The following is a 15,745-nucleotide window of genomic DNA, read 5'->3' as shown; positions in this document are numbered from 1 at the left end:
TTATAGGTCGTTTATTTGCTGTCACACGTAACAATCTCAAAATCGACGCATCAGTGATCAACGATATATTGTTGGACCCAGGCGGTCGTTTGAATGTTGTTCGATGTTGGCAGGGTGTCAAACGGAGCAATATGTCGGCTGCTTGCCCAAAACAAACAATTTTTTAACAATGAACGGCGTGTCAACGATCCACGATTTTCATCCTATTTGCGATAGTTCAGAGTCGCTCATAGGTGTCACACGCAATGACGTCGCAAACGATGCCGGATGTACGTCACGGAATCCGTGACCCCGACGAAATATCTCCCGATAAATCGACGCGTGTAACGGGCCCTTTAGACAATACTATTATTTGCCAAACACTAGAAAACTCAGCTGGACCTGTTTTCCCTGGGTAAGAGCCTCCACCGAACAAAAGGATAGGGAGAATGAATTCCAACCGCCTAGTCCATATGTTCCACAACATAGATGTTCGGTTGACTGAAGCCTGTGGGTTTGTATAACTTTTATTGAATGTGTATTCTACATTGAAAGGTTCCTGGGTCATCTCAAACTTAAAACAAATGCACAATTGAATATTTAATACCTATGGTTTGTATTGTGAACATTAGCCCCCCAAGTTCAGCTATTATACATGCATATATCCAGCAGTGCATAAAATATATACAGTGATAACTAATAAACAGAGACAACTAACCTGAGCAGTTCAGGCTGCGTGCCAGCTCTGTGGCCATAACCTGAATGATAAGGCCAATACGGAGTCTGAGCATCTCTCCAAATAGACTGGGCTGAGATCTGACATACATGGCCAAATACAGCATTATCTCCTAGGAAAACGTCAGAACTGTGTTATTCTTCTGTATTATTGGTTTTCACATTAGTTTTACAATTACTGGATTCTTTACAATGTATTTATAAGAGGTAAAAAACGGATTTTTGTGTACTCACCATAAAATCGTTTTCTCTTAGCCATCATTGGGGGACACAGGACCATGGGTGTTATGCTGCCTATCCATAGGAGGACACTAAGTAGATGCAAAAAGCATTAGCTTCTCCTCTGCAGTATACACCCCCTGGCCGGGCCAGGCAACCTCAGTTTTAGTACACAAGCAGTAGAAGAAAAAAACAGTAAAAACTTATCTCAACAGAGGAACATGAGAAAAAAGAGTAATAACCAAATAAGGTACTGAGAGAACCAAGGCCCAACAGGGCAACAGGGTGGGTGCTGTGTCCCCCATTGATGGCTAACCGAAAACGATTTTACGGTGAGTATACAAAAATCCGTTTTTCTCTGACGCCTCATTGGGGGACACAGGACTATGGGACGTCCTAAAGCAGTCCATGGGTGGGAAAAAATAAAAGAAGGCAACACAACCCAAGGACTAGGAACCAGTCCCAGACAGCCTGGAGCGCCTACTGAGAGAGGTGCTCTACTGCCGTTTGCAGAATTTTCCTACCCAGATTTGCCTCAGCTGAAACCTGGGTATGGACTCTGTAATGCTTTGAAAAAGTATGTAGGCTAGACCAGGTCGCAGCCTTACACACCTGTTCCACTGAAGCCTGATGCCGAATGGCCCACGAAGGGCCAACTGCTCGCGTGGAATGAGCCCGCAGCCCACAAGGAATGGGCTTGAGTTGCAAGCGGTAGACTTCATGGATCGCAGAGCAAATCCAGCGAGCCAGAGTTGCCTTTGAAGCTGCCTGTCCCTTCTTAGGCTCCTCAGGGAAGACGAACAAAGAGTCCGTTTTCCTAAAGGGGGCTGTCCTGGATATGTAATATCTGAGAGCTCTGACGAGGTCTAACGAATGCAGAGACCTTTCCACCCTATGAGCTGGGTGTGGACAAAAGGAAGGCAGAACAATGTCCTCGTTCAAATGAAACGGGGTAGGAACCTTTGGAAGAAAATCCGGAAGGGGGCGCAGAACCACCTTGTCCTGGTGAAAGATCAGAAAAGGCTCGAGGCAAGAGAGTGCTGCCAGCTCCGAAACCCGTCTGATGGACGTAATTGCCACCAGGAATGTTACCTTCCAGGACAGAAGAGCAAGGGAGGATTCCTTGAGAGGTTCAAAGGGAGACCTCTGGAGACCTTCCAGAACGAGATTGAGGTCCCATGGGTCCAGCGGCCGTTTGTACGGGGGAACTAGATGGGAAACGCCCTGGAGGAAGGTCTTGACTTGCGGTTTTTGAGCCAGGCGGCATTGGTAGAAGATTGAGAGCGCTGAGACCTGCCCTTTAAGGGAACTGAGAGCCAACCCCGCTTGCAAGCCAGACTGCAGAAAGTCGAGAATTTTGGGGATGGCCAGAGGCATAGGCTGGACGTTAGTTTCCCTGCACCATGAAAAGAAGATTTTCCATGTACGGTGGTAAATGCGGGATGAAACAGGCTTTCGGCGCTGATCATGGTGGAAATAACCGCGGGGGAGAATCCCGCTCCTGTTAATACCCAGGTCTCAATGGCCATGCCGTCAGCTTCAGGGCTCTGGAGTTCTGATGGGAAATGGGCCCTTGGGTCAGCAAGTCTGGGATGTCTGGAAGGCGCCACGGTACCTCTGTGAGCATTTGTACTAATTCGGCGTACCAGGCGCGCCTGGGCCAGTCCGGTGCTATCAGTATCACCGGGACTCCCTCTGCCTTGATCTTCCTGATTACCCGCGGCAGCAGGGGTAGAGGTGGAAATATGTAAGGCAGGCGGAAGTGGTGCCAGGAGCATACTAGAGCACCCGTGCCGATGGACTGCGGGTCGCGTGACCTGGCTATCAACGCGGGTACCTTTGCGTTCAACCTTGAGGCCATTAGATCCACGTCTGGTGTGCCCCAGCGACTGCAGATGTGTAGAAACACTTCTGGGTTGAGAGACCATTCTCCGGCGGCCAGGCCTTGGCGACTTAGAAAGTCTGCTGCCCAGTACTCTACCCCCAGTATGTGTACCGCTGATATCACTGACCCCGTCGATTCGGCCCAGCTGAGGATCTTGTGGGCCTTGAGATAAGCCGCTTTGCTGCGGGTGCCCCCCTGCCGATTGATATAGGCTACAGCTGTTGCATTGTCCGATTGGACTCGAATCTGACGACCCGCTAGCAGAGGGCAGAACGCCCTGAGCGCGAGGAAGATCGCGCGGATTTCCAGGATGTTTATGGGTAGGGAAGACTCCTGGGATGTCCAACGTCCTTGAGCAGTGTGGTGCCGGTACACTGCTCCCCAGCCTAAGAGGCTGGCGTCCGTGGTCAGGACCAGCCAGTTCACTGGGAGAAAAGATCTCCCCTTCGATAGGGATGAGGACCGAAGCCACCGGCGGAGTGCATACATGACTGAAGGCGTCAGGTGAAGATGTTTGTCCAGGGAGAAGGGGCTCTTGTCCCAGGCAGCTAGAAGGGCTAGCTGCAGTGGGCGGAGGTGCAGTTGAGCAAAAGGTGCTGCCTCCATAGCCGCCACCATCCTGCCGAGCACCTTCATGCTGAATCAAATGGAGCGAGACGGAGGACGTAGAAGGCAGCGTACCGCTTGTTGAAGAGCGATCGCCTTGTCCTGAGGGAGATAGATCAAGCCCCGACGGGTGTCCAGGGACATGCCCAGGAAGGTGATGGATCGTGCTGGGACCGGGGATGATTTGTCTAGATTCAGTAGCCACCCTAAGCGGGATAGGGTGTCCACGGTGATCTGTACGCTGGTTGAGCAGTCACGGAAGGAGGGAGCCTTGATGAGGAGGTCGTCCAAGTAAGGGAGAACGACTACTCCCCTGGCGTGAAGGACGCTCATGGCGGCCGCCATGACTTTGGTGAAGACCCTTGGTGCAGTAGGGTATGTGCAGGTACGCGTCCTTGATATCTATGGGGCGAGGAATTCCCCTTTGACCATGGATGCAATAATGCACCTTAGGGACTCCATTCTGAATCTCCGTACGTGCACATGTTTGTTCAGGTGTTTGAGGTCCAGGATGGGTCGAAATGACCCATCCTTTTTGGGGACCACAAAGAGGTTGGAATAAAAACCCCTGAACTTCTTGTCGTCCGGGACGGGTATTATCACTCCTGCTGTTTGGAGCGAGTGGATTGCTGAGAAAAAGGCCTCGCGTCGTTTTCGAGTCTTTGGGGGGTTTGAGAGAAGGAACAGACTCGGGGGTCTGGTCCGAAATTCTATGTGGTAACCGGAAGACACAAGGTCTTGCACCCATTTGTCGTCTGAGGCGGCAGCCCAGATGTGTTGAAAAAGCCGCAGTCGACCTCCTACAATGAGTGTGTCTTCCTGGGCGCCAAAGGAGCATTGAGGGGGGAAAACGTCGTGGACGAGTCTCCCTAGTCCTGGACTGTTTCGGTCTAGGCTGCCATGACGAAGTGGGTTTCGGGGAGAGCTGAGAAGGTCGGTACCTGCGTAGTCAGTGGCTAGTGGCGGGGGCAGAGTGGGATGTCGACCAACCAAATGAGTTCCGAAAGGAGCGGAACGAGGACTGTGGACGTCTGGTGAAGGTCGTACTGGGCTTCAGCTGGGGGAGGGAGGTACGTTTTCCTCCTGTGGCGTCAGAAATTAGCTTGTCCAGACGTTCGCCAAACAATCGGTCTGGAAAAAAGGGAAGGCCCGTGAGAGACTTCTTGGAAGCAGAGTCCGCTCGCCATTGTCGGAGCCAGAGAGCTCTACGGATGGCTATGGTATTTGAGGCGGCAAAATCTGCGCAGGTAGCAACATCAATGGAGGCCTGCATGAGGTACTCCGCCGCAGCGGCACTTTCAGCTGTTACCTCTGTGACGGTATGAGGGAACTGGGATTCCTCAAGCGAAGTGTTAAGGGATTCTGCCCAGACCGAGATCGCCTTTGCGACCCACACAGAGGCAAGGGAGGGCGAAAGGGAGGAACCCGCAGCCTCAAAGGCAGAGCAGACGAGGTGCTCCACCTGTCTGTCTGTCGGGTCCTTCGTGGAGGAGCCATCGGGTAAAGACAGGAGCGTCTTTGTGGCAAGGCGGGAGACCGGGGGGTCGACCGAGGGCGGATCGGCCCAGCCCTTAGGGGCAGGTGAGGCAAAAGGGTACCGGGCCTCCATGAGTTTACGGTTACCGAAGCGCCTGTCAGGCTTCTCCCTTTGCTTTGTGAGGATATCCTGAAACTCTGGGTGATCAGCGAAAACCTTTGGGGTTTCCTTGCCCTCTTAAAGGAGACCACATGGTCAGTGGTAGTGGATGGGGGATCCTCCACATGCAGAGTTTGGTTGATTGCTGCTAAAAGGGAGTCTAGTCTATTGCAGTTTGATCATCTGGGGAGGGTGAAACCAAGGAATCATCCTGGTACAAACAGAATTCTCCCTCCTCCAGCTCTTCAGAAGCTGTGGAGCGTGTGGGAGAGCCTGCCCTGTGTGCTCCCGAGGGAGAGCCGTGGGGGCCATGAGAGAGTGCTGGAGACACCCAGCCGTGTGCTCTTTTCCTGATCCCTGCAACCGGTGAAGCATGGGCCCGGATTACCTCAGAAGAATCCTCCATAGGGGTATCCTCAGGCTGCATTCCGTCCAGGGACCCAGAAGGGTGTAGAGGACGACATTGCATAGCCAGCACCAGGTTCTCTGACAGTTTTTCCATGGATTGGGTCAGAAACTGTGCCCATTCCGGTGGGCTGGGAGCCCTAGGCTCTGTGCTGACGGTTGCGGCGGTGGTGGCGGGGGGATCTTGGGGGGCTTTAGGGGCACACGACTCACAGAGAGAAGAGGTGTGTTTACGTGGCGCTCAGCGTGGCAGGCAGTACAGGCTGAATGAAGGGAATTTTGTTTACTTACCGTAAATTCCTTTTCTTCTAGCTCCAATTGGGAGACCCAGACAATTGGGTGTATAGCTATTGCCTCTGGAGGCCACACAAAGTATTACACTTAAAAGTGTAAGGCCCCTCCCCTTCTGGCTATACACCCCCAGTGGGATCACTGGCTCACCAGTTTTAGTGCCAAAGCAAGAAGGAGGAAAGCCAATAACTGGTTTAAAGACCAATTCAATCCGAGGAAACATCGGAGAACTGAACCATACCACATGAACAACATGTGTACCCGAAAAAACAGAAAAACCCCGAGAAAACAGGGCGGGTGCTGGGTCTCCCAATTGGAGCTAGAAGAAAAGGAATTTACGGTAAGTAAACAAAATTCCCTTCTTCTTTGTCGCTCCATTGGGAGACCCAGACAATTGGGATGTCCAAAAGCAATCCCTGGGTGGGTAAAAGAATACCTCATGATAGGGCCGTCAAACGGCCCTCTCCTACAGGTGGCCAACCGCCGCCTGAATGACTTATCTACCTAGGCTGGCGTCTGCCGAAGCGTAGGTATGCATCTGATAATGCTTGGTAAAAGTAAGTAGACTCGACCAGGTGGGTGCCTGACACACCTGCTGAGCCGTAGCCTGGTGCCGTAATGCCCAGGATGCACCCACGGCTCTGGTAGAATGGGCCTTCGGCCTTGAGAGAACCAGAAGCCCAGTAGAACTGTAGGTTTCAAGAATTGGTTCCTCGAGCCCCCGAGCAAGGGTGGATCTGGAAGTTTGCGTCTGTTTACGCCGACCAGCGACAAGGACAAAGAGTGCATCCGGGTGGCGCAGGAGCGCCATGCGGGAAGTAGAACCTGAGTGCTCTCACCAGAACCAACAGATGCAAATCTTTCTGAAATTGATGGACTGGACGAGGACACAAAGAAGGTGAGGTGATATCCTGATTGATATGAAAATGGGATACCACCTTAGGGAGAAATTCCGGAACCGGACGCAGAACTACCCTGTCCTGGTGAAGGACCAGGAAGGGAGTTTGTATGAGAGCGTTGCTAGCTCGGAAACTCTCCTAAGAGACGAGACCGTTACTAGAAGGCCACTTCCCGTGAAAAACGGGAAGGGAGACATCCTTCAAAGGCTCGAAAGGCGGCATCTGGAGAGCAATTAGAACCTTGTTCAGATCTCAGGGCTCTAACGGCCGCTTGTACGGAGTGCTGAGAAGACAAACTCCCCGTAGGAACGTGCGTACCTGAGGAAGTCGTCGTTTCTGAAAAAATACAGATAGCGCTGAGACTTGTCCCTAAAGGGAACTGAGCGACAACCCATTTTCCTACCTAGATTGCAGGAAGGAAGGAAACATAGACGATGCAACCGGCCAGGGAGAAACACCCTGCGCCGAGCACCGAGATAAGAACATCTTCCACGTCCTGTGGTCAATCTTGGCGGACGTTGGTATGCTAGCCTGTCTCATGGTGGCAACCACGTCCTGAGGTAATCCTGACGACACTAGGTTCCAGGACTCAATGCCACACCATCCGGTTGAGGGCCGTAGAATTCAAATGGAAGAATGGCCCTTGAGACAGCCAGTCTGATTGGTCTGGTAGTGCCCCCGGTTAGCCTACCGTGAGGCACCACAGAACCGAGTACCACAACATCCTCGGCCAATTTGTAGCGACGAGGATGGCGCGGCCGCAGTCGGTCTTGATCTAGCGCAGTACTCTGGGCAACAATGCCAGAGGTGGCACCTAAGGTAGCTGGAACTGCGACCAATGCTGAACTAAGGCGTTTGCCGCCAGAGCTCGATGATTGTGAAACCGTGCCATGAAGCTGGCACATTGTTGTTGTGCCGTGACGCCATTAGATCGACGTCCGGCCTCTGTCAGCGGCGCCAGATCTCCTGAAACCCGTCCGGGTGAGGAGACCATACTCTTTCGGCCACACCTCAGCGACTTAGGAAGTCAGCTTTCTAGTTTCCACACTTGGGATGTGAATTGTGGATATGGTGGATGCCGTGTCTTCCACCCACATCAGAACCTGCCGGACTTCCTGGAAGGCTTGCCGGTTGCGCGTTCTTCCTTGGTGGTTGATGTATGCCACCGCTGTGGAGCTGTCCGACTGAAGTCGGATATGCTTGCTTTCCAGCCGCTGTTGGAAGGATTGTAGGGCAAGATACACTGCTCTGTGTTCAAGAACATTGATCTGAAGAGTGGACTCTTGCTGAGTCCACGTACCCTGAGCGCTGTAGTGGAGAAAAACTGCTCCCCACCCTGATAGACTCGCGTCTGTCGTAACTATCGCCCAGGACGGGGATAGGAAGGACCTTCTTTTTGACCAAGAGGTGAGAAGAAGCCACCACCGTAGAGATTCCTTGGCCGCCTGAGAAAGAACGACGACTCTGTTGAGGGACGTCGACTCCTCGTCCCATTGGCGGAGAATGTCCCATTGTAGTGGACGCAGTAAAACTGCGCGAAAGGAACTGCCTCCATTGCTACCATCTTACGTAGGAAGTGCATGAGGCGTCTCAATGTGTGCGACTGGTTCTTAAAGAAGAGCTTGCAGCCCGTAGTGAATGCTGTTTGTCTAGCGGCAGCTTCACTATCGCTGAGAGAGTAAGAAACTCTATGCCTAGATATGTTATCGATAGGGTCGGGGTCGGATCTGACTTTAAAAAGTTGATGATCCACCCAAAACTCTAGAGAGTCTCCAGCGCAACGTTCGGGCAGTGTTGGCATGTTTCCTAAGAGAGTGCCTTGACAAGTAGATCGTCTAAATACGGGACCACAGAGTGACCCTGAGAGTGCAGGACTGTGACTACTGCTGCCCTGACCTTGGCGAAGACCAGTTGGACTGTCGCTAGCCGGAAGGTAGAGCTACGAACAGAGGGTGTTCGTCTCCTATAACGAAGCGTAGAAACGCTAGTGCTCTGGATCAATCGGCACGTGTGGATAAGCATCCTTGATGCCTAATGATGCTAGGAGATATCCTTGGGACCTTGAGGCGATGACATGGCGGAGGGATTCCATCCGGAACCGCCTGGTGTCCACGAGCTTGCTGAGCATTTTTAGATCCAGAACGGGACGGAACGGCCCGTTGTTATAGGTACCGCAAAGAATTTGGGGTAAAAACCGTGACCTTGTTCCTGAAGAGGAACGGGGGTCATCACTCTTTCTGCCTATAGAGTGCACCCTGTTTGCAGAAGAGCAGCGGCCCGGCCGGGAGGTGGAGAAATTCTGAAGAATCGAGTTGGAGGACGAGAAGTGAGCTCTATCCTGTACCCGTGAGACAGAATGTCTCACACTCAATGGTCATTGACCTAAGGCAGCTAAATATCGCCAAGGCGGGAGAGCCTGCTACCGACCGAGGCCGCAAGTCATGAGGAAGCCGCCTTGGAAGCGGGTTTTCAGACTGTCGCTTTTTTGGGCGAGACTGAGCCCGCTAAGAATCTTAGCTCCTCTGATCCTTTTGAGCCCACATTGGACGAGGAAAAATGGGACCTGCCCGAGCCTCGAAAAGGCCGAAAACCCCGACTGCCTCTTGCTCTGTTGGGGTTTGTTGTGTCCGGGCTGAGGAAAGGATGAATCCTTACCCCTGGACTGTTTGATGGTTACATCCAACGCTCCCAAACAGTCGGTCAGCAGAAAAAGGCAACTGGTTAGGCAACCTTTTTTGGAAGCAGAATCTGCCTTCCATTCACTTAACGAGCAGACCAGGCTCTGCTTAAAAACACGGAGTAGCGGAGGCTACCGCCGCACGGTTCGCAGAGTCCAGGACAACCTGAATCGCGTAAGAAACAAATGCAGACATTTGAGAGGTTAAGGATGCCACCTGCGGCACAGATGTACGTGTAACCGTGTCAATCTGTGTAAGACAAGCTGAAATAGCTTGGAGTGCCCCAAGGGAGAGAATGCCGGAGCCAACGGTGCGCCGACAGCCTCATAGATGGCTTTCGACCAGAGATCCATCTGTCTGTCAGTGGCATCTTTGAGTTTGCAGTTCCATCTCCCACTGCAACTATGGATCTAGCTACAAGCCTGGAGATTGGAGGATGCCGCTCGGGACATTGGGTCCAGTCCTTGACCAAGTCAGGGGACAGGGATAACGTGTATCCTAAGCCGTTTGGAGAAGCGCATATCTGGATAAGCGTGGTGTTCCTGGACTGCCTCTCTGAAGGCAGAGTGGTCCAGAAAAATACGTGAAGCTGACTCCTCCACTGGAGGAGCTGTGAGAAATAACCCACATTCTATAGATGGACGCTATAAGATTATTTACTATGGCGTCACAATCAGGTGTATCCAGATTGAGAGCGGTCTCAGGATCAGAATCCTGAGCCGCTACTTCCGCCTCATTACACAGCGAGTCCTTCTGCTAGGACCCTGATGAAACCGAGGCCGCTCATAGTGAGCCCGCTTAGGCTGTCTGGGACTGACGTCCGTGCAGAGCCGTGACTCTGGGATGCGTGTGACATTCCCGGAGCTGTTAGTTATTCACACTGAGGGGGGCCATGGATCAATGATTCAACAGTGCCCATATTGTGAGAGACATGTCCGGACTGCTAGGCTTCTAGTATCATAGCCATAGTCTCAGAAAAACTGTCAGTAAATACTGCAGACACCGTCCTCATCCCCTGGCCATTAGTGCATACAATGGGAGTCTATGTACCTGCCGGCCGTATAGCCGTACATGCTGTACCAGCTGTATAGAAAAACATGTGGTTCTGCACCTTTGTTTTACACAGAGAATATGCTGATAACTCCTCCGCATAATCCAGGAGGGTATATACAACGTGCGACCAAACAGTGCAATGTATATAGTACAAGCATATCTATAAGTGCACTTCTGCACTAGTGGGGTTAGCACCACCGGTGCTGCTTAACGCCTGTTACAGCGATTGTGTGACTATCAGAATGCCAGGGTCTTCCACACTTGTCTCTGTATCATACAGAAACTGACACTAATGGCTGCCGGTGTCCTTGTAGAGAAGGAAGCCGTGGGCGTGCCTGAGAAAGTGCGGGAATCCGGATTCACAGTGCACACAGTGAGAGGGGTGGAGTATGCAAAACATACTCCAGCTCTCAGCTCTGCTCTATGCAGCGTCACGCCCCTACCCTGACTGTCAGGGCTGTGGGCGGTAACGAAGGGAGACTAGGCCCAGAAGCCGGGGACTCGAGTTAACAGCGCGGCCGCCGTAAAAGCGCGGGCCGCGCTGAAGTCCCCGGCGCACCACAAGTGCCAGCCGCGCCGCAGTTCCAGCGGCCGGCGCGACCGATTCATAGAAGTGGCCAGCGTCCCGCCCCTCTCCTGACTGGCAGGTCTGGGGGCGGGAACGAACGGAAGCAGGCCGCAAAAGCCGGGGACTCTAGTTATCAGCGCGGCCGCCGTAAAAGCGCGGGCCGCGCTGAAGTCCCCGGCGCACCACAAGTGCCAGCCGCGCCGCTGCCAGCGGCCGGCGTGACCGATTCCTGGAAGTGGCCAGCGTCCCGCCCCTCTCCTGACTGGCAGGTCTGGGGGCGGGAACGAACGGAAGCAGGCCGCAAAAGCCGGGGACTCTAGTTATCAGCGCGGCCGCCGTAAAAGCGCAGGCCGCGCTGAAGTCCCCGGCGCACTACAAGTGCCAGCCGCGCCGCAGTCCCAGCGGCCGGCGCGACCAATTCCCATAAGTGAGCCTGCTTCAGCAAAGCTGAATGAGGCCATGGCACAGGCGCCGCAGCGCTGATGTCCCCCGGCGCACTACAACACCCAGCATGCTGCGGTGTGAGCGCCAAATGCACGGGGACACAGAGTACCTTGAGGAAGCAGGGCCATGTCCCTGATGTACTCCGCTCCATCCAGCATCTTCTCCAGGGGCTGTAGATGGAGCACGGTCTCAGTGCCTGGAGACCGGTAAATCCCACTTCACCCAGAGCCCTGTAAAAAGGGATGGGGAAGGAATCAGCATGTGGGCTCCTGCCGCCGTACCCGCAATGGGTACCTCAACCTTACAAACACCTCCGACATACAGTGGGGTGAGAAGGGAGCATGCCGGGGACACTATATGTGTCCTCTTTTCTTCCATCCGACATAGTCAGCAGCTGCTGCTGACTAAAAAGTGGAGCTATGCGTGGATGTGTTGCCTCCTTCGCACAAAGCACAAAACTGGTGAGCCAGTGATCCCACTGGGGGTGTATAGCCAGAAGGGGAGGGGCCTTACACTTTTAAGTGTAATACTTTGTGTGGCCTCCAGAGGCAATAGCTATACACCCAATTGTCTGGGTCTCCCAATGGAGCGACAAAGAAAATAGACTACGTGAGCCTTAGAACTCTTAGTACCCTTAAAGTTCTGCATGTTCCTAATAGGAGTATGCCAGGAGGGGGAGCAATGATATGCAGAGCTACAAGTGAAGCAGTGGGAAGCAAGGATTGTATTTGCTTCAGTGTACCTCACCAGAAACAGCTGATTGCCCTGTGTCCTCAGGAAGGAGTCTCTGTGGAGATCTTTGCGCGTTTTCCTGGGGAACGGGGCTTATCGCGGCCCGCGAGGGGGCGGGGCTTAACGCTAAAAGAGCGCCAAGAAGAAGTCAGTGTGCCCCCTGCTGTCGGCAGTAAAAAACGGCGGGAAGGGAGCCTCTGTGACAGTTTTTCTCCCCCTCCCTCCAGTCAGCACATAGCTACCAGTAGATTATCTCTGCAGGAGTCCCTGCAATCAGCAAGGGACTCCCCCTCCTCCAGCCAGCACGCAGCTAGAGGGAATAAACACTGAGTTTATTAGCCCTGGGAGATTATCTCTGCAGGATTCCCTGCAATCAGCAAGGGACTCCCCTTCCTCCAGCCAGCACGCAGCTATGGTGGGAATAAACACTGTAAATTCAGCAGTCCTGGGAGCCTTCCCTGCTCTGTATTTCTCCCTTTGTCTGGGAAACCAATCAGGGGGGATCTCACCTTAACACTGCCTCAGTCCAGGCAGTGGAAATAGCAGAGTCAGCCTGCTGTGTCCGGCCACACAAGTGCAATGTATTAACTCACAACCTGCAAAGAGGAGCTGAGGAATTGTGCCTCTGCCCTGGGCTCTGGAAAATCGGTGTCTGTGGGACCCGTCGTCCAGTAAAATGCAGCCCAGGATCCAGCGTCGCAGGAGGGCGTACGTGGAGGCAACACTCTGTGTTCCCGCCTGTTGATGGTATTGGAAGATCGGTCCCTAAGGGAAACCGTCGCCCTCAAAAAATAACAAAACCTTGAAAGGATGTGCCTCCTACAGACACTAAGGTAAAACTGAGGTTGCCTGGCCCGGCCAGGGGGTGTATACTGCAGAGGAGGAGCTATGCTTTTTGCATCTACTTAGTGTCCTCCTATGGATAGGCAGCATAACACCCATGGTTCTGTGTCCCCTAATGAGGCGTCAGAGAAATCAACTTTTATATAAAACATTTTTACACAGTTTGAATGTTCCTGTCTGAACAGCAGTTCTGTAATGATGTCTTACCTGTGTCAGTACAGCAATGCTTATATCTTGGCCACTGGCTTCATAGATCAGATGAGCCAATTCCTCTGGGGGTAAAGGTCTACGGTAAAAATAACCTTAGTTGCATGTATATATTGTATTTGATTAATTACAGTACTTGAGGTCTCCAGTGCTTGAAATCACTTTTAGGCTATGTTCACACGCAGCATTTTTGCTCCTTTTTTCTGCAGCCTAAACCTGCTCTCTTAGCAGTATTAACGTTGCTTTCAAAACACCTGTTTTCAGCATTTTCTCTGTGTTTTTCGGGTGCGGATTATATGTATGCTTTGTACACTATTCATGTTTCACCAAATTGCATTTTTTGCAGCGCTTTTTCAGTCTTTCCTTGCTTTCTATGGGTGAAACAAATGCTGCAAACATGCTGAAAGAATCGACATGCTGTGGATTTTGAAAATGCTGCAGTTTTCCAATTCAGTCAGAAAAAACAAACAAGCATGTGCATGAGGTTTCTGAAATCTCCTAACTTTTGCTGGTTCTGTAAAACAAGGGTCCCCAACCTGTGGTTTGGGAGTCACATGTGGCTCTTGAGTAAATGAAGTGTGGCACGCGGCCGTGTGCTTGCTTATTACATTTGCACCAGGTCCAACAAAGCATTTATGAAGAGACGGTCTACATATGGTAACTTTTGGATGTACTGTACATCAGTGGTTTTTGATTCCTGATGAAGGAGGCAGTTTAGACTCTGACACTCGCAGAACAATAACAATCACGAAGATTAAAGCCTGCTTTACACCTTTCAATTCTGCATACAATATCGTATGCGATGTGACACGCCCCCAACGTATATGCGACATGTTCAATTTGTTGACCGTGTCGCACAAACAATTATTTGCTGTCACACGTACTTACCCGTCCATACGACCTCGATGTGGGCGGCGAACATCCACTTCCTGGAATGGGAGGGACGTTCAGCGTCACAGCGACGTCACAATGCGGCCGGCCAATTGAAGCGGAGGGGCGGAGATGAGCGGGACGTAAACATCCCGCCCACCTCTTTCATTCCGCATTGCCGGCGGGAGCCGCGGGACGCAGGTAAGATCTGTTCATCGTTCCTGGGGTGTCACACACTGCGTTGTGTGGTACCCCGGGAACATTGAACAACCCGACGTGCAATTTTATGGAAATGAACGACATGCATGCGATGAACGGTTTTACATTCAATCGCACGTAGCTGTCACATGCTACAACAACACTAACGATGCCGGATGTGCGTCACTTACGACGTGACCCCGCTGACACATTGTTAGATTTGTTGTAGCGTGTAAAGCCCGCTTAACCCTTGGATTCATCTCCTGTTTATCTCCACGGCAGAGCGGTTTACCCTTTTCTCCCTCTTGCTATTACCTTGTATCTACAGGGTACGCGGCAGCCTACGTGGTTCAATATTATGCTCTAATGGTAGTTGTGACCCTCACAACTCCTCAAGGTGAGTTTTTCCAAGCTCCTTTTTCTCCGTTCCATTGGGATAATATACCATTTGTGCTTTTTGTCTTCTCCAGATTTTTTCTACACATATGGTAACTTTTGTGAGTAGCACCACACGGAAGATCAGATTTGGATGTGCATATACTTGCCATGGGGATTAAGTGAAAAATTTGTTAAGCTGGAGATAGGATGATATTGCCTGATAGAGGAGATGCTTGAAGCTGGGAAGACTTTATGCAAGAATGCCAAATGGGGGTAAGATGGGAACCCCAGGATGCAAGTATCCTGCCTCAGTCTGTTTTTTTATGGGAAAGCTTTAAAGAGGTACTCTCAGCTCCAAGATCCTATCCCAACATGTAGCAGGAATAATATTAGCAAATACCTCCAATTAGAAATGTAGTATAGTTCTCCTGATTCACAATGTAGCTTACCTCATGTGCAGGGCATTGCAGGACCTTCGATATCCATGGTTATAACCATTAGCAACTAATTGTGACTATATGCATGGTCGTAATCATGGATACCTAAGGTCCTGCAATGCCCTGCACATAAGGTAAGTGACATAGTGAATCAGAAAAATTATACTACATTTCTATTTGGAGATATTTTCTAATATAATTATTATCATACCTACTACATATTAGGATAGGATTTTGGAGATAGGAATTTTCCTTTAACTGTCATTGCACAGGTATTAGGGGCTCTGGATGTGGCTCACAACCCCTTTTCAGAGCTGACTATGGCTCCCAAGTTAAGAAAGGTTGAGGACCACTGTGTAAATGTAGATTTTAATTAGCATAAAAAATGGCTGAAAAAAAACACTGCAAAAACACAACGTGTGAACTCAGCCTAAAAACTGACCAAAAGAACTGCATGAATAGCAAATTTCTGGCAGTATCTTGATGCATTGCAAATATCAAGTGTAATTAGCTCAATACATATGTTACAGTTTGTACAGATAATAACACGTTAAGGTTTTATTTATACAATTACCTTTTATATTCTCCTACTTAAAATTACACAAATAACGTGAAGCCAAATTATAAGAATTTAAAGATGTCCATACACTTTGGTCGCCTGTGATAGATGTATAGGTTTGCT

At 51.2% G+C, this 15,745-nt stretch overlaps 1 protein-coding gene across 4 annotated transcripts in view; it reads right to left on the bottom strand.

Annotated features, from left to right (window-relative positions):
• Positions 1 to 15,745, bottom strand: part of PHKA2 (phosphorylase kinase regulatory subunit alpha 2) — a 162,928-nt gene that overhangs the window by 54,465 nt on the left and 92,718 nt on the right. For all 4 annotated transcript variants that reach the window (XM_075335438.1, XM_075335439.1, XM_075335442.1 and 1 more), the window contains 2 exons: positions 13,181 to 13,259; positions 698 to 827 (listed from right to left, as the gene is read on the bottom strand). In XM_075335438.1, coding sequence (XP_075191553.1) covers positions 698 to 827; positions 13,181 to 13,259 — 209 coding nt within the window. The remainder of the gene's footprint in view (positions 1 to 697; positions 828 to 13,180; positions 13,260 to 15,745) is intronic.

Source organism: Anomaloglossus baeobatrachus, chromosome 2 (assembly GCF_048569485.1).
Source record: "Anomaloglossus baeobatrachus isolate aAnoBae1 chromosome 2, aAnoBae1.hap1, whole genome shotgun sequence".
NCBI lineage: Eukaryota > Metazoa > Chordata > Amphibia > Anura > Aromobatidae > Anomaloglossus > Anomaloglossus baeobatrachus.
The sequence above is the reverse complement of the archived record's forward strand: the minus strand, read 5'-3'. Positions and strand labels throughout refer to the sequence as shown.